Consider the following 21839-nt stretch of genomic DNA (forward strand, 5'->3'; position numbering starts at 1 on the left):
AACATACAATTTGCTTCGAGGGCAGTGTTGCCTGCCATCTTCCAACCTAATGCTCTTTATTGCCATTGACAGCTAAATAGTGTACATTTACTGTATAGTGAAGGGAGAACTGCATTGTGTACAGAGATATAGTTAAATTGCAGTTATGTAGCAATCTGGGTCGGCTGGTGTGTTTTGAAGCGGTGTCAATAGAAAACATAAGTCAAATAAAGTATTTGTGTCTTTTGAAATCCTGTTATAGCCTTTTGCTTTAGCCTATTTACTTATGTATCTCACAAAGCCGTTTCCCGAGGAACCTGGGAGGTCATGAAGAAGTACTTGTATGAGCGTTATTTGAATAGTGACTAGGGGTCTGTGGGAAACAATTTCGGACAGGACCCTGGACAGTTGCCAGTGTGATGAATTCACAAATAAGAAGTTTATAACTGGGCAAACACTAATATGATAACTACTACTAATATAATAATAATAATAATAATAATAATAATAATAATAATAATAAAGATATGAAACAAGTAAAAGATTGCTGAATATGTGGTGTGGTCTATATGGCGTACCATCAACAAAGTAGCCTATTGCGTGGTTCTAAGAATGTAACTAGTTTTATTTATGTTTTTTTGTTTTGGTCTGTCTAAGAGTCTGTATTTTCTTTCACTATGGGTGCTCTGAACCTAAAATGATCAACTCTGCCTGGGTACTCCATTATCATAGGAGACTGCAGCCCATGATTGGTGGAAGCGTGCGGATCCGCCTCTCAGCGGTGCGCTATTATACTGTGTCCAGCCCCGCCGCTCCACATTTTCTGTGCTTTCTCTCACAGAGGTGCTGCACATAGATAGTCACATACAATTGCAAAACACGAAACCGGGAAATGGAGCTCAAATTTACTATTTTTGCTACGCTTGTAGCCTGTTTTGCTTATCTACAGACCGGCGACGCGATTGAAGGTAATCTTGTGTACTTTATCAAATTAAAACATCCACTTAACTGCATGTGGAGTTCATAACAATGTCATAAGTTTTTGTGGTCGTGCTATAGCTGTCTTTATTTTTCTGTGTCATCCCTTCTTGCTTATCATTCATGTTCGTTGCATCTTTGTATTAATAAGTAAAGGAGGTTGAGGTTTTAAACGTTTATGACGTAATTGAATTGTCTTGTGGTTATGGTTTATTCTTATGGTAATATACATTATTTATTGGTGTATGTATGTATGTTACTATCTAATACTATTTACTACAAGACGAATTTATGTTAAAATAAGTCAATGATCTACACCATTAATTTACACTCTTTTAACGCATAGCCAAATGATCTATTAAAACCGTGAATTGCTATTATGGCTATATTTTCAAATGTGGTGTGTCATTGGAAACCCCCATTCGTTTATTTGGGGGCAACAGTCAGTTGAAATATGCAAGTTGTCACGGCGAATGGTGCAATTGGCGGAGTGTCAGGTGTTTCCCCTCAAAGCCAAGTTAAAAGCACTTTCGGTTTTGCTGCTATACATACGATCAGTAAATAAACACGTTTCACCGCTTACAGTTTATTCAACCTAAGTAGCTCGTATTAATGTATACAAAGGTGACTAATTCTGGAAGAGAACAATACGATTAAAAGTTATGAATATTTAGTTTTTACTTAATTTAGCACGTTTTTAATATAACAATAAACAGGCATGTATGTGTTATTAGCGAAACAGCGCCCCCTGTCCTGCAGTACTGGTTTCCGAGAAACCACATGAGTTCGTGATGCACCAGAGCAGTGAAGCCAGCAGGCAGCGCTAACTTCATAGAGACCAGGGAGACACTTTACCCCTACCTGCTCATTTGCAAATCAATACATTGTTCCTGATCGCGGTTTATTTCATTGTTGGAGTTCACTTTCTGCTACTTATTAACTGAGAAGCGATTCCGTAGCAGTTTGTAATGCTTCCTTGGCAAGTTGCTAAAATATTCTGTGGGTTTATATGGAATAAGGTATATCATTAGCTCCTTGTTCTTTTCATTTTAAACACAAAAATGAAACACGTTTAAGCATTTATTTGGCATTTTAAATCATTACATCAAGTACAGTAGGCCTATTGAAAATCTTCAGGTAGGAAAAGATCAAATGTATTTAAACCTTCCAGGTATGTAAGTGTAAGTGTAAATAAAACATGCACAGATTCTGTATTATTATCATGTGTGCCTTCACATTGATCTATTTTAATTCAGTTGTATTTTACGGATCTCTTTGCCTTGCTTTCTGTCACGTGCTTTGACGCCCTTGTATCCAAGATGGCTGCCTCTGTATTGGCCTTGTTGTTTTACCCACCCCAAACCCAGCAGATCCCAGAACTAATACACTATTAAAAGCCATCCCTGGATGGTGCTGGCTGGCAAGATGTATAAAGTGTAGAAACACCTGGAGCTCTTAATCCCACCAGCATCTCTCTGTGATCTCCGTCTCAGCACGCCAATCCAGGGCCAAACACATATTGTTAAATCAGTGCAAATAAGGCCCCTGATAGGAAAATCTGTAAGATAAAGACATACCTGCAGCCAGTCTGTAGTGAGAATTCATTCCTTGAGGATTATTAAGTGTATTCTGGTTGTGGTACCAGCTCAGCTTTCAGCTCCACAAGTGGTCTAATAAAATGATAAATTGGATGAACTGAACACTCTCTCTCCAGACTCTAGAATGTCTTGTTGTGTACCATACCTGTCATAATGGACTCATACTAAAAGCTATGCGCTGCAAAAGGACAGTGTGAAATATAAACCCAACTGAGGAGCCCAACTACAGGAGCAGACTCCGACCCTCTTTGTTCTCAATGCAAATGTTATTTATTTAGCTATTGCTATTGCTTTATTGCCATTGTAATTGTGCAGCTTCATTGTAAATAAATATCACCCCCAAAAAATAATTTCTGTAGTTGACTGGGGGACATTCAGGTGGACTGTTGACTGGGGGGTTCCCAATATTAAACAAGAGAAAGGGGTGGCACCATGTGCCTTTGAGCTTTTCTTTTCTTTTTTTGTATCATTCAAGGGGGTGGCAAGCTCATGAGCTGCCCCCTCTTGAATGACAGAAAAAACATAACCACCCAAGCACACATGCTCCACCTCCCCGGTATAATGGTTGGGGAAACACTAATTTTCAGACTCAGAAAAACCTGCTGTGTCTAATTTAAAAACGGGTTTGCAACTATAATTGACCCCAGCTCTCTGTGCCTCTTCTGTACATTCACAGCAATGCCCAAGGTGCAGGTGTACAGCCGCAACCCAGGCGAGTTCGACAAGGATAACACCCTGATCTGCCACGTCAGCGGCTTCCACCCCCCTGACATCAAGATCGACCTGCTGAAGGATGGACACCCCATCACTGACTTCAAGCAGTCCGACCTGGCATTCGAGCAGGGCTGGCGCTTCCACCTGACCAAGACTGCGCCCTTCACTCCCAAGAAGGGTGATGAGTACTCCTGCAGAGTGACACACAGCACCATCCCCGAGGGCAAGACCTACAATTGGGGTGAGACACTTCTGCCTGTTCTATACTCCCTCTTTCAGTGGATCCAGAACTGGCCGGGGGGGGTGACAGCCACTGTCCTGCAGTTTTCCCACTCTCAGTTAACCCTCGCTGGACACCTTGAACATGTGGAAACTTTGACCAACAAAGCCCATAAACTAGCTCTATTAAGCAGCAAAAGACCCAGAAAGCAGTGTGGCTCTCCCAGTCAAGGGTTGGCTGACCCCAATTCAGGACTTCAGTGCATTGGCAGCATTCAGGAGCGTCAGTCGTGCCAGATGCTGTGCTTTGAAACCAGGGTTACAGTGTCCAGTCTCAGAGAGCTGTAGTGGCTTCTAGTTGGTGTTGCAGTGCTGCATTTTCTACCTCAATCCTCGCCAGACTCTGCAATGTTTTGTCTGAAATCACCATGTTTTAAATGATTACCTGTACAAATAAGATCTGATAATCTCGCATAAGCCACATAAATAAGGAAGTAACTGAGTGAAAGATCAGAATACTCTGTCTCTGTCTGACATCTGCTCTTCAGTAAAATGTGTCAGTCATTTTGAAATAATTATTTAAAAGAAAACTGTCTGCAGCAGTGAAAAGTAGGTTTAAATTGGAGTATTAAAGCCTGACTCAAAATCAACAACCATATTTGTGTCAGGGCATTTTTAGGTGTACTTTTAATGTTCATAGAGGTAACTGATAGACCCTGATATTATTGTATTGCTCCCTGGTTTAAGAAAAATATATAGTTATTTAATGTTGCGATCTCTTTGTATTTCAGAGCCCGACATGTAGAGTCCATCAGAGAATCACCATTCAATCTATGGTAAGACATTTTTTAGTTTTTTTCGTTCTGGAAATGAATTTATCACATCTTTTATGATGCTTTTCTGACAAACGGGTGCAGATGCCAGGCAATAAACAGAGGAAGATGACTAAATCAAAGGCTGTTTTAATTATTTCGGCACTGAGCAGAGAAGAAAAACACACAAGAACAGTAAAATGTGTATCTTTTGCTTTAACTGTAACAGGCCCCACTGTGCAGATAATGCGATATATTGTAACAAGTGTAAATCGCCCTGGATTAATATGTCTGCTAAAAAATTTTTTTTATAATAATTGCAGATCTGACATCATTGACAAATACCTGACTTTCTCTCTCTTCTTTCTTGTGTTTCAGGTTGAGATCACACCAAAACCAACTGGCTGTAGCTCATTTTGTTTCTCTCCAATCTGTATGGACAACTGTCTTTACCAATAACACATCATAAATTCATTGTGACTCTTCTATAAAACTAATTCAGTTTCCAATGTGATCTTCCTGACCTTAGACTCTGGGATGGGATTGTAGGGGTGGGGGGAGGCTCTGTAAATGTGGATGGTAGGGGAGAGGGATAGTGCACCTTTTTATTATTAGAAATATTTGTGTGTGACGGGATTATCTGTTGATTTTGTACAGTGTGCATATTACCGAATGCAAGCCATAACGAACTAGGGCCTACAATCTTAGGAGATTTTAAGACCAGACAGATTTTGAAACACACTTTTCTTACAGGGCTTTTCTTACCTCTTTGCCACTCTTCGCTTTGGTCTTCTAACTCTATCTACCATCTTGATACCTGATCGGTGTTCACACATTTCCATTCAGGTGGGTTAGGAGTCTGGCGTGAGTTTGGGCTGTCAAATGAAAATGAAAATGTAGCACATGGAAAACCTGAAAACCTGCCCAAACCTGAAGCTTTAAAACAAGCTGTGGTAGAAATTGGGCTTCCATGGAAGATCAGATAGACTGTGTTTACATGTCGTCTGCCAGTTATGATGCAGTGATGCAATAAAAAAAAGGTGTAGGTGTCAAATCCTTGTCTTGGTCTTATATTCTTCTGGGATTCTGCGGCTTTAAAGAAACAAAATTAGATCAATTTGGAGGCTGATCATTTCTACATTCCACCTGCAATACTGTATCAGAAAAGTACAGTGAACACCTGTATAGGAAAAGTCATAAGATTACATATTAAAAATGTCATACCCCTCAAGCTCCTCTCAACCAAACCATGAGACATTTTTGACTTTGTGTTTTGTGTGTTGGTCGAGGTAGACAGCACTGTCGCTCACCACTTCCCACTAGACCCCTTCATACCCATGCAAGTATGTAGTTAATGTAGATTATGACATGCTCTTTCACTTCAGTTCTCCTCAAAGGCAATGTGATAAGTATCACATTTTGTCCCCCGCAAAACCAACTGTTATTCGGCTCTTTGCCAGGGGACTACCTCTGAAATATAAGATTTATAAGCAAAAATTGCATGTATTACTTTAAGCAGGGGCTTAAATGTTAAAATATTAAAATCTGGAATATGTCAATCGAATTCTATATATAAAAAATATTTAATTACAAAGTAACACACAATCTGCTTGTAATTTAATAATACTTTTTCAGAGCATTTGCAGATAAGTGTCAAAACTCACTTATTGGAGAACACAGATACTTTTCTCTCACAAACAATCACATTGTAAATAATGATTGTTTTTTCTTCTTTTTCCCTACATTATGCTGTAAGATTGCTGTTAGGGTATTCTGAAAAATGCTGAGGGTGTACATTTTGTTTTTTCATTAAATAAAAAAAAATACAAAAATGAACTTTTGTTCTTCTGTCTTTTTTTTTCATGTGATACTGCAGAAGAAAACATATGCAATGGAAAAAATGAAATCATCACTTTTAAATTCAGGCCTAGACCAAATCCAAACTTTGCCTGTGCTAATCTCATGTGACAGCTTTGTACCCAACCACATTTTTATTTATCATTACTAGACAGTGGCTTCTAATGATAAATCAAGACTTAACTGTGTACACATTTTGTAATTGTATGTAGGCCAGAGTTTTGATTTGGTCTACTTCCTAGTCAGATTGCCACCTTCATGCAGCAACATTGTAATTATCTCGCAAATGTGGTATTCGATTCTAGGGTTTATACACTAGTTTAATTACCAATTAATGGGTTAATCTGCGCTCTATGTGAGATTCAGACCAAGCCACTCAAGCTATATCAGACTGGTATGTTGACTTGCTTTGCCTACTGACTGGCATGGGTCTGTAGGCCTACATTTCTTATACATGTGTAATATGGTAATTTTTTTAATGGTTATATGAAACACATACAACACCCAAGTAAAGAAATGTAATTTTGTAAATAACCTTAGAGGGGATCTTTGAGTGGATGCCAGGGACGTTTCTCAGTTTTGCCCATCTCTTGCTAATTGTAAATTACAAGGCGGCAACCACGAAGAATAATCCTTCACAGGACTGTTAATGACTGCAGAGTAAAGTTAACCTCTTTTTTTGGTAGGAAAAAATATGTCAAGAACATTAAAAAATGACTAAAGCAACAAAAGAAGAGTCGTATAGGTAACTGCCTCAAATACTTGAAACATAATTAATTTTGAGTTAAATCAATTAGTTTATTATAGGTTTAAAAACTTTATATTATCAGATTAAACTAATCTGTTTTAAAAAAAAAACATTATAACCTGTTATTATGAACGATGAAGACATTTAGACTATTGCTTTCTGAATTGCCTTTGGGATATCAGGAGAGAATGGGTTTGGCATTTTAACCTGTTTAACCTGGCGATCAAATAGTATGAGTTTTATTTTCACTTTGCAAGGACGTGGTCGTTTTTACACCACGTATGTGAAGTGCTTAAATGAATATGACTGCGGGTGATTTGTTTGTTATCTTTGGAATCAATATGTATATATTTATATGTAGCCTACTTTATTTATATATGATGCCGACAATACACTCTTAGAACTTATGTGTTAAATTGAACAATGTGTGTTTGTTCAAAAGACAACAACTTTGTGTTCAAAATTGACCAAAGCACAACACGATAATGTGTCTTTTAAACAAGTCTGTGTGTGAGAAACACATTCTTGTATTTTAAGTTGGTCATTTTTAAAATGAAGTGGTGGTGTCCTTGAACAATCTCTGAATGTGTTACATTTAATTGAGTGTACTATGATTATGATGATTATTATTTAAATGCTGTGTTGGGTAACTTTCACGGATCTTTGTGTAACTGCAGAATAAAACAGCGAGTCAGGATACAGCAGCAACCTTGGCCACAAACCCTGTCCCAGCGACAGTAAAACACGATTCTCATTGGCGGAAACCCGGGCGGTACAAGCCGGCAGCACAGACGCGTTTACTTTCACTTTGAGCACTTATGACGCGTGTGCTTCGTTACAAAGTGGCAGGAGCTTAAGAAACGCTGCTCTCCTTGTCTGAAGAGAAATCCAAAGCTGAATTAAACATGAAGATCGTCCTGTGTGTTGCTCTGCTGTGCGTCGTCGTGCACAACTCGGCGGCAGTACAGGGTAAGTAAAACACAAACTGCCAGGTTAGTACTTGCAGAGTCCCACTTCTTACGGCCCGTTCGTGGCTTTGCTGGATTTAGTTTGTGTTAGTCTGACTGCGCAGACCTGGACCCAATGTCTTATAACTATTGCCACGTTTACAGTGTAATATAGTAAACACGTCACTATTGGGGATAAACACCACTACGAATGTCATGGACACCGTTCAAAAACAGGGCAAATTAGTCATAAAAAACATTTTGTCAAACCAAACAAAAACCAATAGGAGAAGAGAACATATGGAGAATAATCACAAATCCTATATAATCAATAAGCATATGAACAGCAATTTAAAAAACTAAAAAGTGGCTATGACGCGGTAGCACGTGACACGAATATATATATATATATATATATATATATATATAATGCCAGACTTTATTTTTCGTCTTTACGGTCGTTTACAAAACAAATTCAATTAAGATAAAAACCTTATTGTCCAGTTACAAAAAGAGAAACATACAGGCTTTATATATATATATATATAATACGATAATGATTACTAATGTAATGTAACTATATAACTGACGGAAATTAGATTTGTTTCTATTAAATGGTTTAGTATCTGTAAGTACAAAATCAATGTCCAGCCTCCTACGATAGTGGGCAGTGACGTGCGCACAAATCGGCCCGGGGATGAAGGGAACAGCTGGCGGGGATGGACTACTTATCACAGTGAATTCATTAATCTTGACTTATTTATTCAAGTAATTGTCTCTTAGTTGGTTATTGAAATTGTTAATAAAGCAACCTCTAATAATTGATTTAAAAGAATGTTTTCATGAAAACCTTGTACGGCAGGTAGGGGTAGAGGTCTCCCCCTTGCGGACAGAAACACACATAACACCAGAGCGGTGTTCTTCAAATCCTGACATTTGGGGTTTAACAGTTTAAATGAAGCTTATACTAAATTCAGCTAATTATTAAGAATATATGTGTAATCAATAGAAGGAGGGACTTCCTGCACACCAGAGCTGCAGCCTAGGGTTAATAATAATTAAAAACAAAGAATCGGGTGACTGGTGCATTGGGTTTAATATTTGAAGCTGCGTTCCTGGCGTCCATTGAAAGTTGTGAACGAGTCTGGCATGACTGTAACTGAAATCTCACTGCAGTTGAAAAAAATGCCCTTTGGCTAATTTTTCATTTTAACGAACTGACCCCAGGTCTGCTCTCTGTCTGTCCCTCTTCTGTACATTCACAGAACGCCCCAAGGTGCAGGTGTACAGCCGCAACCCAGGCGAGTTCGACAAGGATAACACCCTGATCTGCCACGTCAGCGGCTTCCACCCCCCTGACATCAAGATCGACCTGCTGAAGGACGGACACCCCATCACTGACTTCAAGCAGTCCGACCTGGCCTTCGAGCAGGGCTGGCGCTTCCACCTGACCAAGACTGCGCCCTTCACTCCCAAGAAGGGTGATGAGTACTCCTGCAGAGTGACACACAGCACCATCCCCGAGGGCCAGACCTTCAGCTGGGGTGAGACAGTGGGGCCTGCCCCTTTTCTTCCAGGTGTCCTTACACTAATTTTCAGTTCTCATTAAGGTAATCATTAAGCCTTAACGAGTGAGACAGAGGGTGTTGCTATGGAGCTAATATAAGGAGGCCGCTTTCTGAGTATGTTTTGGGCCTGTTGTAATTTTATTATGAGCTTATTTATTTATTATATCTGAATTAATTAAGCACTTAATTAGTAAAGTAATACATGATCAGACTTTTATTTCCCCTTTGTTCATTTGCAGAGCCTGATATGTAAGAGATTTTGGAGCTGAGGGCTACTTGTAAGTATATTGACTAAACTGTTTTTTAATTAGTATTTATCATTTATGTTTTCCATAACTTCAACTTTTCACTCCATTGCTGGCATTGACATGCTGGTCAATAGGTCATGACAGTAGAGGTGTTTGTCTTGACTTCTCAAAAAGTCCTGGGCTGACTACAGATTTTCATAGTTTGGGATTTAAATGTTGGAAAACAAGTTAACCAAAACTCAATCCATCCAATCAGAAAGGTCCTAAGACACAATTGTTACAATGGATTAACCCAAACAGTCAAAATTGTGATCCTATCCTACTTCGAAGTTGTGACAATACCTGTGCCATCAAGAATTTATAGTTACACGATTTTATACTACAGTGGTTCTGCATTTTAATTTAACCTCTATTGCTTTCAGAGACACCTGACAAGATGGGGTCCACTGCCCTCCAAAAGTAGTCTGCACTGTTTGTCTCTGCTGCAAAGAATAATCCTACTTGCCCTTATTGCAAAATGTCTGCAGAATCTATGCCACAGTCGATCACTCAGTCAGGACAGTAGCATGTTTCCGCTTCCCCACTCCCAGCCATTAATAACAGTGTCTCTAACAAATACTTCTGCAAATCAGAAATAGTGTGTGATTAAATAAGCGGTAGGTAATCTTTAATCTTTGTGCTATCTGTCACAAGAATACATTCTTAGAAACACAAACATATTCATACCGGGAAATGACAGATGATCCTTCAAACAAACACTACAGCGGGGCCAAAAAAGGATGTGATTCTGTCTGTATCTGCCTGTGACATTGATAAGAAAATGACTTAAAATGTAACCGCTATGATGTACAGGTTTGTAGTTTGCTATTAGCGGGTGGGTCAAAGGTTCGATTTGATCTGTCCCAAGAAACTTGGAGTTCACTTTCATCAACTAAAAACCTTAAAAGAGATTTTAATATGTAATCCTGTAGACTATGCTTTTAAAAAAGGATGAATATAGGGATGCAATGTTTTGTTGACTGCTTATTGTTTCTATACAAGCTTTTATTCACAGCCATTATTATCCAAAATAATAATTGAAAAGTAAGAAATATTTAGATTTCCTTTCTTTTCTTTTCCAATATGGATTTGGGGTGAATCTCTTCTGATGTTTTTTGCAATGTTTTGCACTTTTTGGGGAATCCATACTATATTATTACTGTTGTTGAGTTATAAGCCTATATACAGTGGCTTGGAAGATTGTGGCTTTCTCATATATCCTTCACATTGTCATAGATAATAGTCAATGTTATCGATGTCCAATGTTGGTGATCATTCAAAGCATTGATATTGCACAACAACTCACATAATCAACAGATCCTTTAATATAAACCTTTGTGTGTGTGTTTTTTGCTGTCTTTGCCTCCTGTCTCATGCCAGCCGGGTGTAAATAAATTATTCAATTACTCTCGAATCAATAAATACATATATTCAAAGTTTACACCTCCCAGTACAAAACTCATTTTAGTCATCAGTTGTAAAGTAAGACATAAGTGAAATTAATTGAACCAAAAATGTAAGTTTGTTAATATTTATATTATACTGGGGTGCATTTCAGCATCAAACTCATACCCTTTATATTGGCATAAAGTTTTTATTATGGATTCATAATTGTATTTAATTACCTGGCTATTTGGTTATTGAATGTCTTAAATTTGACAAGCAAAATGGGGAGCTCTTTAAAAGGTTTCTGTTGATTTTGTGATTGAGAGTCTGCACTAATATTATTATTATTATTATAATTATTTTTAATTTCTTCTAGTCAGGGGACTTAATAAAAGTCGTAGGAGTGATACTGGTCTCTGTGTGTGTGTTTTTGTTAGGGGCAAAGAATACGGGACTGGGAAGGAATCATTTTAAGGATTTAGATCATGAAAAAAATAGATGAATAATTAATTGTTGGTAGTGTTAAAAATAATTAAAAATAACAAAAAACAAAACAAATGACAATGTAGTCCTTGGTGCAGATATGAAGCCAAATGCCAGGAGATGGGCGCATCTGTTCGGAATCCCAACCTCAATCCCATAACCTACTGAACCCCACTGGGATAGAGTGGCCTCAGATACTTCAACCAGGTTGCAAAAATCCAGGTTGTATATTTGATCGGTTTTATATTATTCCAAGGTTAAACATTTCTTAAAATATAAACCATATTGCACCACTGTTTTTAACCCAGGCTTAAATGTGAAATGTGGATTCATTTGAAACCTGGCTTGGAGGTGGTTTACATTTGTACAATGCATGCAGTAACAGGTGCTTCTCAAAAATGTGTTGATCTGCTTAGTTTGAGATATCAATTTTTATTAAATTAGATTGTACCGGTGTCTTCCTTTTTATCTGCTCTCATCAGGCTTGTTGCTATAACAGAAGAGATTTCTCATGAGGAAGTACAAGTTCTGTTAACTTTACCTGTAACTTATATCATTTTTAAAAAAAGCAAGCAAACAAACCACAAAAAAACATGTAAATTATAATATTTAATAAAATAACGTACATAAACCATAAATAGAAGAAGCAGCAAAGTGCTAGCATAGGTATCTCAATGTATTGATAATGGTCATAATATACAATACAAATAAAATCATTAACCACTATATTGTTTAAATTAGAAGAAATGTATACAAGTATTGTATGTAACATTGGTGCAAAAACATGCATTATCATTTTAAAATAAGCAATATGCAATTGCAAAAATCGTCGTTAATCATAAATTATTATTCCTGATTTACCTTTTTGTGGTGCATTGCAACCATGATTAAAAGTAATCTTGGATTAACTAATTCAAGGTTAGCACTTAACCAAGATTTGTTTAATCTTTGTTGGTGCGCTCGGCCCTAAATCCAATTCTAAACATTTGTATTATTTTACAACAACCAAAATGTGAATGGTGGCTCAACAAGCAACTTTTTGACACCACTCCCAAAATTAAACTAATGAAGCATTATTTCAAACAATATTACAACATTGTGTGTATGAAATTTATAGAAACTTTATCAGAATAAATTGATCAATAAGGAAAATGTTCTATAAGGCTATAAGATTAATGTATTGTCAGAATTTCATGCTCTTTGCTTTTAACACTACCGTCCTTCCACTCTACTGTGTTCTAGTCCTAGTGGCTACATTATGCCATGGTCATTTAGTCAGATGTGAAAAACAAAATGAACATCAAATACATATATACTGTCACAGTTCCCTGACCCTCTTCCTCCACTAGAGGCCGCCAATGTTCCCTTGCCTTTTCCTGCTCCCTTCACTGCTTTCCTTTTTTCATTCTATCAATTAACATTCCTCCTCACCCTTGTGCACTTCTGCTTCTGTCCTTTGTTCTCATTGGTCCTGCTCTTGTCTTCCTAGTTTCTGCTCTCCTTTATAAACCCCTCACTGCCCTCACTCTTGGCAAAGTGTTGTCTGCTTCTGCTTCACGGAGCCGTTGTTCTCCTGGTTCCTTGTTCGCCTTAGCCCCTTGTCCTTTACCTGTTTCTAGTGACCTCCTGGACTTCGACCTTTTGCCTGTGACCTCAACCTCGCTATTGGATTCTCCTTGGATTCTGTCTGCTCAGTGTAGTAGCTCTGCACTTGGGTCCTTTCTCTATTAGCTTTATGGTGCTCTCACGAAGCAACCGTGACATATGCTCCATGTTCATAATCATTGAAAGCGGACAGCTGGCAGTGGTGCTGAAAGAAAGCAGGATGAGTCTATCTTTGGTATAGTTGTAGAGAATAATGGAGGGAGTATGCAATAGTATGCAAAAGCATGTTACAAACATGGTACCAACATGATACAGTGTACCATGGTAAAAAAAAATAGGGTAAAATGCACTGTGCACTTCAAAATATGGTATAGTTTAGCCTACACACAGAACAGTGGTGACAGTGTGGTACAGTACATACAACTATAAAAGTCAATAGTTTAACTTGAGTTGAATGTGTAGGGGTTTGAGTTGGTGTACTATGTCCTACTATGTCCTATGATTTCTCAAAAGAAGCAACTTAAATACTACTGCACACATTTTAAAGTAGTCCTAATTTCTGCTATAAACCCCAAATCAGTGTATTTTAAGTTACTATCAACGATAATAAAATATCTTCTTTTACACAAGACAAGCGTGTATGTAAGTCAACCATATTTGAAAAGGCTACTAGTGTAAACTGCTCTTTCTCCACCTCCGCTGCAATGCTCAATACTGTCCACAAGATGCCAGGGTCGCTTTATCTTCTTTTTATGAATACCGTCCTTTGAAAAGTCATGTTCAAGCTGTGTCTCTGTGCATGGCTACTCGAATGAAGAAAGTGTCTCATAGACGACACAAATGTCCGCCTTACAGAAGTCACGGAATTGGGGTTTAATGGCACTGAGATATTAAAATCGGTTCTCATATTTGCACATAGACACTTGGGTTCAGAATATCATAGACCGTTTAAATAAAGAAAGAGGCAATCTAAACACAAAAGCGGTCGTTTTGTAAGCTTAATTCCTATTATTAATAATAATAATTCCTAGACAAAATAATATTGTTATTATAATGATCTTATTTATATCTGGGCTCTTACCCAGTGTGTATATAATATAGCCACAACAATTATAATACAATCGTACGAGGCTATTATAAAGTTAGCTAACTATCCTATCTGCCCATATCTTAAAATGCAACCAACTCCTAGAGCAGTCGATGCCTTGCCAGCGTTTGTATGTTGGAAAAAACAACTAAAACTGTCGTTGTTACACTATTGTTGTTGTTTTGAAGCTGTTACTAAAGAAGTAGTTACTCTCTGAGTAGTGTGGAGCTGGACGCATGACCCGGCAGCCCGGGATGAGTCAGCCTCAGGTGCTTATTGCCCAGATCCTGCCCTTTCCCTGCCGCACAGCTCACGCCGGCGCAATGCCCGGTTGGCACCCGGAGTCGAGGGGGCGTGGCCGGGCACCCCATTCCCACGCCGCCATTGGTCCGCTCCGAGCAGCCCACGACGCAGCTCGCCGGGCCTCGTATATAAGCCCGCATCTCTTTTCTTAGGAAGAGTGACTCAGATGCTAAAAAAAGCCGGAGACGGTCACTGGAAAAAAGGAATGGTCTTTTGTCGAAACTAATTGAAAGCATTTACAAACGAGAGGGGGAGAGAGAAACTAGTTTGAACAGGTCTTGGAGAGAGGAAAAGAAAAAAAGTTCATTCACATGTCAAGCCTCATTGCAGCCTCGCTAGAGCAAAGGTTTCCGTGCATAAGAATGTGACCGCATTTTTGTATAGGAACCAGACATCTGAAGAAATTCCTCAGATCAAGAATGTGTCCATGCTACTATGTGGTCTTAACTTAGATCTCCCAGGCTTTTCATGTAAGCTAATAACAACACATGAAATTGTGTGTGTGTGTGTGTGTGTGTGTGTGTGTGTGTGTGTTTCCCACCTTTTAAGAAGGGGTGATCATAGGATAAATTGGTGGTGGGATGAAGGAACCCCAGGAAGTGACGTCTCTGGCTCTCTTCCACAATATCCACTAGAAACGAAAGCCCAGTGATTGGTGTGACCCATGTCCTACAAATACATGCCTTGGAGAAGAAATATCATAACTTCAAACTTAATATCAGTGCTCTCCGCCCCCGTGCCTGGACGAGAGCCCAAACCCAGTCAGCTCTAAATCACATTTATGAAAATTGGGAGCACATGGCAGTCTGTCGTTAATCAGTGAAGCCTAGCGTGGGTGGCAGGAATGCACTTGTTCCCAATGATCTCTGCATGGCCCGACCACTGACCTGCGTGAAATGCTGGCTATGGGCTCAGGACTGGAGACGGGTATGGCGTCTGCTCAAGACACACCTGTTCTGACTGGAGCAGTGAAACGGCCTCCTAATCCCCTGGACAACCCCACTCTCTTGCTCTTAGGCATTTTCATATTGAATCATGCTCCCTACTACTGTTGATAACTTATGTATTTTTGGCACTCTTCTAATCCAACAGTAACTTCTCCTATGCACACCCCACCCTGCCGCACATACCGGGGTCTTAACTCCATGACGTTTGCATCTGGTAGCTCGTTTGTACTGGGTTGCATGCTGATTGTAGTGTGTCCTGAATGTACTGCACTTTGCAATGCTTTGAAAACCTATACGTTTCAACATAGGAATTCACTGCAAACATCAACAGTTAGGAAATAAGCAGATAAGTACATTTGTTTTGAATCGTTTGAAAATGATTAGCTCCATCGTGGCGTGGATGGCAGTTTTCTAGCTTGTATTTACAAAAAACATGTCTCTTTCCATGGTTACATGGCGCACAGTCTGACAGCACCTACTTTGATGGCTTGCCAGACGCACGTTTCGACATATTTTCAGGCCGGCTGCCTGTCTAAGCGCGTCCGTGTCTGCAGTGGCCGCACTTTGCGTGAGTCACAGCTGGTGGACAATGAGAAGCAGCTGAGTCAGCGACCAGGAATGCGTCTGACAATGCTCTCCTCCACGGGCAGAGGAGGAACAGACAGGTTGCTTGAACATGGACTTAAAAAGGTAATCGGAGACCAATCTATTCCTACCAGAGCAAACTCTGTCCCATTGTGCCCTTGGCATGTAATGGCATGGAATAAAGACAAGAGACATGGATTCAAATAACCCCCCCAAAAAAGTGCTCAGTTTATTCAGATTCATTTAGAACAATCGATACAGAGGAAGCCAAAACACATTCATTCAATATATTCGTCTTGCTGGAAGATTTGTAATAAGTTTTTATAAATGGGTTCAAAAGGAAAAACAAAACAAAACACAAAAGGCACACTGCTGAGATGGGAAAAAACAGTCCGTGGGCCTGGGGTTTATTTGGAATTGATATAATTGAGCGATTGCCATTCAGTTTCTGTCCCAATTCGTTACATGATCACGCTCGAGATGCCAAAATTCAATGTACACTTGATTCTGTATGGGCTGTATGCAGTTTCAATTCCTATGCACTGGACACAAGCTATCCATTGGGATCCATTGCTTTGTCCGTTACCTTTCCTTGTCTTTCTAATCCCACAGCAGCAACATAATTTAATATGTCCGGAATTGTAATGGTCAGACTTGCAAAGAAGAAGAAAAAAGGGGGCAACAATTGTTTTAAATTGTAACTGTTTCTGCACATTTTGCAAATTCAGCAGCACCTTTGAAGCCTGCAAGGGAGTCAGAAGGAGTAAATCGGTGTCATCTGGTTTTACACTTGATTGAACTCTTGCCTGAGAAGCAGAGACCACTCCCCTACCACCCACCATGAGTGTTAAAAGGCAGCTAAATGACTTTCTTACAGAGATCAGTCACCCAGCTGTTGAACATGTGTGTCTGCTGGGAACATTCAGACACTGACCACAAGAGGCAGACAGTAGCCCTGGTTGCAGAGATCTACAGCATCCTGCATTGTTAAAATAATTAACTACCTCACTGAGAGAATTAATATATATACTGGCATTATCCAATTTTCCCACAATGCACTTGTCTCCTGTAGCCTATAATAATCAGCTTCCGGCTTGAATATCACCTTCACCTTTGACTTTGTTCAGAGCTCGACTGCCATGAGAACCAGAGGACACCGGGATGTAGCTATTGTACAGGAGCAGGACTCAAGACCCTCCATCCAGAGGAATACATGGCAGTCATACAAGGAGGGATCAAGCAGAGAACATCGAGCACCTTGCCCTCGACACTGCTTCACAGCAGATGTACAGAAAAGGTGATGGACATGCTGGTTGCCCTTGCTACTGTGTGATCATGCTACAGAAAAATAAAAATAAAAATAGGAAATAAACAAAATAAATCTGCTACTTGATTGAGCAAGTACAGTACAGTAGTCTTCCTCTGTGCTCTGGTTTCACATGTTGAGCCACAGGGAAAGTCACCAGTGTGGTCCTGCCAAGGGTCCAAAACCCAAACCAAGCCACACCCTCATTGTGGTCCCAGTATGGAGTTCCAAGCCTAAATATTCTCTTAAGCCTAAACCCGTTTGCCTGCACTCACGCCCATAACCGTTTCTCCCAGACAGCTTTTTAACTTACTTTTTATTTTACTTCGGTTGTACAGTAGTTTTACAGTGCTTTCCTAGGGAAACTTTACCACACTGGATCATGGGGTAATACAAAAGCCTATAAAAATGCCTTGATGGTGTATCATTGCTATCCCCATGGTCCAGTGTTAGTGAAGCCCAGTGAAGGCAGGTGGAAGCCATAGGAGACCACTGGAACACTAGGCCACAAGCACAGTGAAACCATGTGAAATGGGACTCCTATGGTAAATTTACCATGGTTAACTTGCAGAAGGGTAGGGGCTGTGATTTGTTCATGCAGACTGGGGCTAGGTGGCAGAGAGGCACTGGAATCTCACAAAGGATATCTATTCTACAGCCCAGAAACTGTTCTAGAAGCATTCAAACAGGAGAGACTGACAGGTTAAAAAAGCACAGCCAGGGATGCTTCCCCATTGCAACTTGCCACCAGTGGCAGCTCAAAGCCTAGTAAGGGGAGAAAAAAGGCTGATGGGTTTTTGAGGATCCCAAAAAGGAGATGAAAAGGGTGACAGGAAGCGCAGAAAGGAAAAACACGTGAAAAAGCTACATGAGCTCCTCCCTCTGTTGCTGGTTGTCAGTCTCCCACGCTACGAGATTCATGGGAACAATGCTTATAATCAACCTATCCAATCTTTAGCAGCAAATACGAAACTAACAGCCAGAATCAATTTACATTGCATCTGCACAGACCTCACCAGGAGGCTAATAGTGCCAGTATGTAAAAAACACACACACACATGTACACACCTAAGGGAATATTGTACAACAAAGCCAGCCTAAGCATAAGTTGGCTCCTAATGATTTTGCAAAGAGGAAGAAATTAAAATGCTATTTTATTTATATATATATATATACACACACACACACACCTCTGACTTATCCACTACCGGTTACTGCTAAGGAAACACAACCCGTCCTAGATTAAAGTTTGGCGCACATTGCAACCAAACCCAAAACCAAAGGAAAGTTCAATCAAACCAGAGAACGCCTGAGAGACATATATAGCTGGCAGTACAGTTGTCCCACAATTAATGTCAAATTGTACCCAGCTGTAGAGCCCCTTTGAAGCCCCTTTGAAAGCTTTTACTGTCTCGCACTGTGTGGGCAGGGAAATCATTTAAAGACTAGGTCCTTAAGGCAATTAACAATTAACCAGCTTCCCATTTCCACAAGCTGCAAAAACAGATGCGGTGTAGGTCTCTCTCCTCTGAAGAGCTCCTGTAAGGATGTGATTTATGTATTTAAAGTTATTACATATATATATATATAGTTTTCCCTTCCATGTTCATTAAGAGTGAGATTGAGTTTCTCCGATTCAGCAAAAGCTCCAAGTGCTTTGTTTTGATAACGGCCCCTTTCTCGCTCCGAAACACGGCGAGTTTCGTGACATAAAAGTAACTGAAGGAAGTGGAAGCATGAAGTCTCACGGGACCTCTGTCATAGGGGTACGAAACTGCTCCACTTTCTCCAACGCTGACCAAACAGCAGCTTGTGCTAATGATTGTCTGTGTGGGGCAAAGGGAGGCAATTAAGCGTAACCACTTCATATGCATGATTAATCACTATAATGTCTTGGAACTTGGAGGAAACGCTGCAGATGTGGGTTAATATCTTTTTCCCCCCCAGGAGCATGTTTAATGCATGTTAAATAGTCTTATTTATGGATGTTGATGGATTTAAAAAGTAGGACTTTCAAAGCAGTCATTCTTGTTTTGTGCAACTGTGATTTGAATGCTTTCTGCCTCAAAATATCAATTGAAGACATGAAAAGTTACTGTAACTGAGGATGTACATTTGCTCCAAACTAACCATTCACTTTTTTGTCAGCCATTTTGCTTGCTTGTTTTCCCTATATTCTGTTAAATATTCTTGGATTTCTACACTGGGTTTTTATTTCTTCACCATTGCTTTAGTGTATTTTCTTTCCCGTCATGATGACTGTTTTACTAAAGACCATCCTTTTAGTAGTTTAATTTTGCACCAGCAACTGTAGTCAACTCTGGGCCCAGCAGATTTTTGGTAAAGAGTGACAAAAAGTGGCCAAACCCTTCTCAGAGCTTCCATACGAAATAATGGAGCAGTGGCTAAAAATGGAGGCGCAAAAGGAAGGGAAGAGTCACAAAAGGAGGTTGGTGACTTATTCTTCTGTTCAATAAATAAATACATAAATACAACAGACTCTCAGGAATGACTGTCCTACAGCATTAAAAAAAAATGGAGAGGGAAGAGAATGACTCTTGGAGGCGCAAAATGGAGGGAAGGGGAAAGCTAAGGAACCTTGGAAATATTTTGAAATGAAACCCGGCAGAAATCATGAAACACAATGGAAACTAACAAAATATGAAATATATGCTCTCCCCCGACCCCCACATTGGATAAAATCCGTAATATTAAAATCCAATTAAATGTATTGGGTCAAATTAATGAAGGCAGGTTGTGTGTTCTGTACAGTGGCCAAAACAACTATACAAACAAAAACTAAACCAAATTGAGTAAGCTTAGCTCTAGGTAAAAATAAATAAATAAATTAGAAACAAAAACAAGGAAACAAAAATGGCCCATTGTTCAGATGTCTGCCGTTCTCCATTTAAAAATAGTGCTTCATCTGAATATCTGAATGCAATACGTTCAGGGCTTAAACCCTCTCGTATACAAAAAAAAATAAAATAAGAAAAGATTATGAAAAAAAAACATTTTTCTCCCAACACAGAGTTTCTCAAGGGAAGCCCAAAGGCCTTTGCCTTTTACAGTTGGGAGAAAAATGGTTTGCGATGACGAAAAGAGGCAGACAGTGTTTCTTTTCTTGCCTAAACTGGGCATGAGAAACAAATAAAACAAATCACTAAAGTAGAAGTATCCCAGGCCTGAGGCTGCAGCAGATCCAATGGCTTGGAAGGCCATCTCAGAAACACAACTGGTCAGATCTTAGAAATGGTCCGAAATTGTCCCGAACTAATCATGAAGACCAGTTTGCTCTCTTTCTACTGTCCTGCAGTTTCATCCCTTATCTCAAGTATGTCAGGTTCTAGAGAAAAGAGAGGGAAGAGAAACTATTAGCATTCTGAAGAAGAGAAAAATTAACATTAACAATTGACTTTCTATTGTCATGTTGAGTGATGCTGTTGCTTTGTGAATAAATGGGAATAAGTGGTGTATACTGAGATTCATATAAATGATTACATAATAGTAATCATTATAATATTAGACTAAAGAAAAAACACACACTGTAATCCAGATATATCCAAACTGTATCCTAGGGAGCCCCAGTCTAACAGAGCTTATTAGTTATCATGAAACCATCAACTTATAAGTTCTATATTCCGTCCTTCACAGATCACTGGGAGGAAACATCTGAACCTTCACTGGCTACTCAAGGACCAAAGTTCCCTTTACTGAGCAAATGACTGTGCTTACTTAAATGATCAAAAACTCCCAGTGTATTGCAAGTGGGGATTCTGTGCGACTCAAGTCTGACAGGGACTCTCCAGGAACTGGGTGGGAGCCCACAGCTCCAGACATTGCTTAGGTTAGGCAATTCTAGTTTTTTCTTTGGGTTCTCCATTCGCAAAACAGTCCAAGTGGTTGCCCCTCAATGTTCATATCCATTTCCTCACAAAAGCCCAACAAAAGTTTGTCTGGGTGATTTCTCAGTTCCTCATTTCTCCCATCTGCCCACATATTACTCACTTATTCTGATGTTTATACCGCTGCATAGAGTGGTCCTGCCGTCTCTTCGATGGGCTCTAGAAAAGGAAGGAAATGTAACATGACGTTCCACGATTCAACTTTTATGCACTCTGTTCCTATAGAGATGTTGTAGTGTGCAGGCATTTTGGCTTATGCTGTAGAGGTCATGGACTAACAAACTATGCCCAACACTCCAGAAATTCAATGGAATGTAACTGCATCTTTTAGGAGTGTTTACATTTTAGTTTTCATCTCAGAATCACAAATTCATTTATTTTCTACTCTCCCAATTTATTCATCAACTTGACTCACCACTCTGACTTCCAAGTCCCCCCACCATGCATGAATCCCCACTGATGCCAATGACATCGTCCAGATTGGAACCGGCACCATTTAGAAATACATGTCTCTCCCCGGTTTTT

At 39.5% G+C, this 21839-nt stretch overlaps 2 protein-coding genes across 3 annotated transcripts; both read left to right on the top strand.

Annotated features, from left to right (window-relative positions):
- The first annotated feature begins 787 nt into the window (after window positions 1–787).
- LOC136767937 (beta-2-microglobulin) lies at window positions 788–6136 on the top strand. Its single transcript, XM_066722023.1, has 4 exons — window positions 788–947; window positions 3232–3510; window positions 4280–4324; window positions 4679–6136. Exons 1-3 carry the CDS (start codon window positions 872–874, stop codon window positions 4291–4293), a joined length of 369 nt encoding a protein of 122 aa, XP_066578120.1. The 5' UTR covers window positions 788–871; the 3' UTR covers window positions 4294–4324; window positions 4679–6136.
- A 1552-nt stretch (window positions 6137–7688) lies between these two features.
- Window positions 7689–17445, top strand: LOC136767942 (beta-2-microglobulin-like). 2 transcript variants are annotated; one of them, XM_066722032.1, is made up of 4 exons: window positions 7689–7874; window positions 9118–9396; window positions 9660–9698; window positions 17231–17445. In XM_066722032.1, the coding sequence occupies exons 1-3, from the start codon at window positions 7811–7813 to the stop codon at window positions 9671–9673; spliced, it is 357 nt and encodes a 118-aa protein (XP_066578129.1). In that variant the 5' UTR covers window positions 7689–7810; the 3' UTR covers window positions 9674–9698; window positions 17231–17445. The 2 variants fall into 2 exon arrangements, with proteins under 2 accessions (XP_066578129.1, XP_066578128.1); XM_066722031.1 differs by lacking the exon at window positions 17231–17445 and adding an exon at window positions 10091–11500 and having other exon boundaries at window positions 7691–7874.
- Window positions 17446–21839: the final 4394 nt, after the last annotated feature.

The sequence above is a fragment of the Amia ocellicauda genome, chromosome 14 (assembly GCF_036373705.1).
Source record: "Amia ocellicauda isolate fAmiCal2 chromosome 14, fAmiCal2.hap1, whole genome shotgun sequence".
Taxonomy (NCBI): Eukaryota; Metazoa; Chordata; class Actinopteri; order Amiiformes; family Amiidae; genus Amia; species Amia ocellicauda.

Bases quoted from the DNA above. Each gene is read 5' to 3' on its own strand.
- LOC136767937 (XM_066722023.1), top strand. From the start codon at position 872: ATGGAGCTCAAATTTACTATTTTTGCTACGCTTGTAGCCTGTTTTGCT. The intron at 948-3,231 runs GTAATCTTGTGT...GTACATTCACAG, and splicing joins GACCGGCGACGCGATTGAAG to CAATGCCCAAGGTGCAGGTG.
- LOC136767942 (XM_066722032.1), top strand. From the start codon at position 7,811: ATGAAGATCGTCCTGTGTGTTGCTCTGCTGTGCGTCGTCGTGCACAAC. The intron at 7,875-9,117 runs GTAAGTAAAACA...GTACATTCACAG, and splicing joins CAACTCGGCGGCAGTACAGG to AACGCCCCAAGGTGCAGGTG.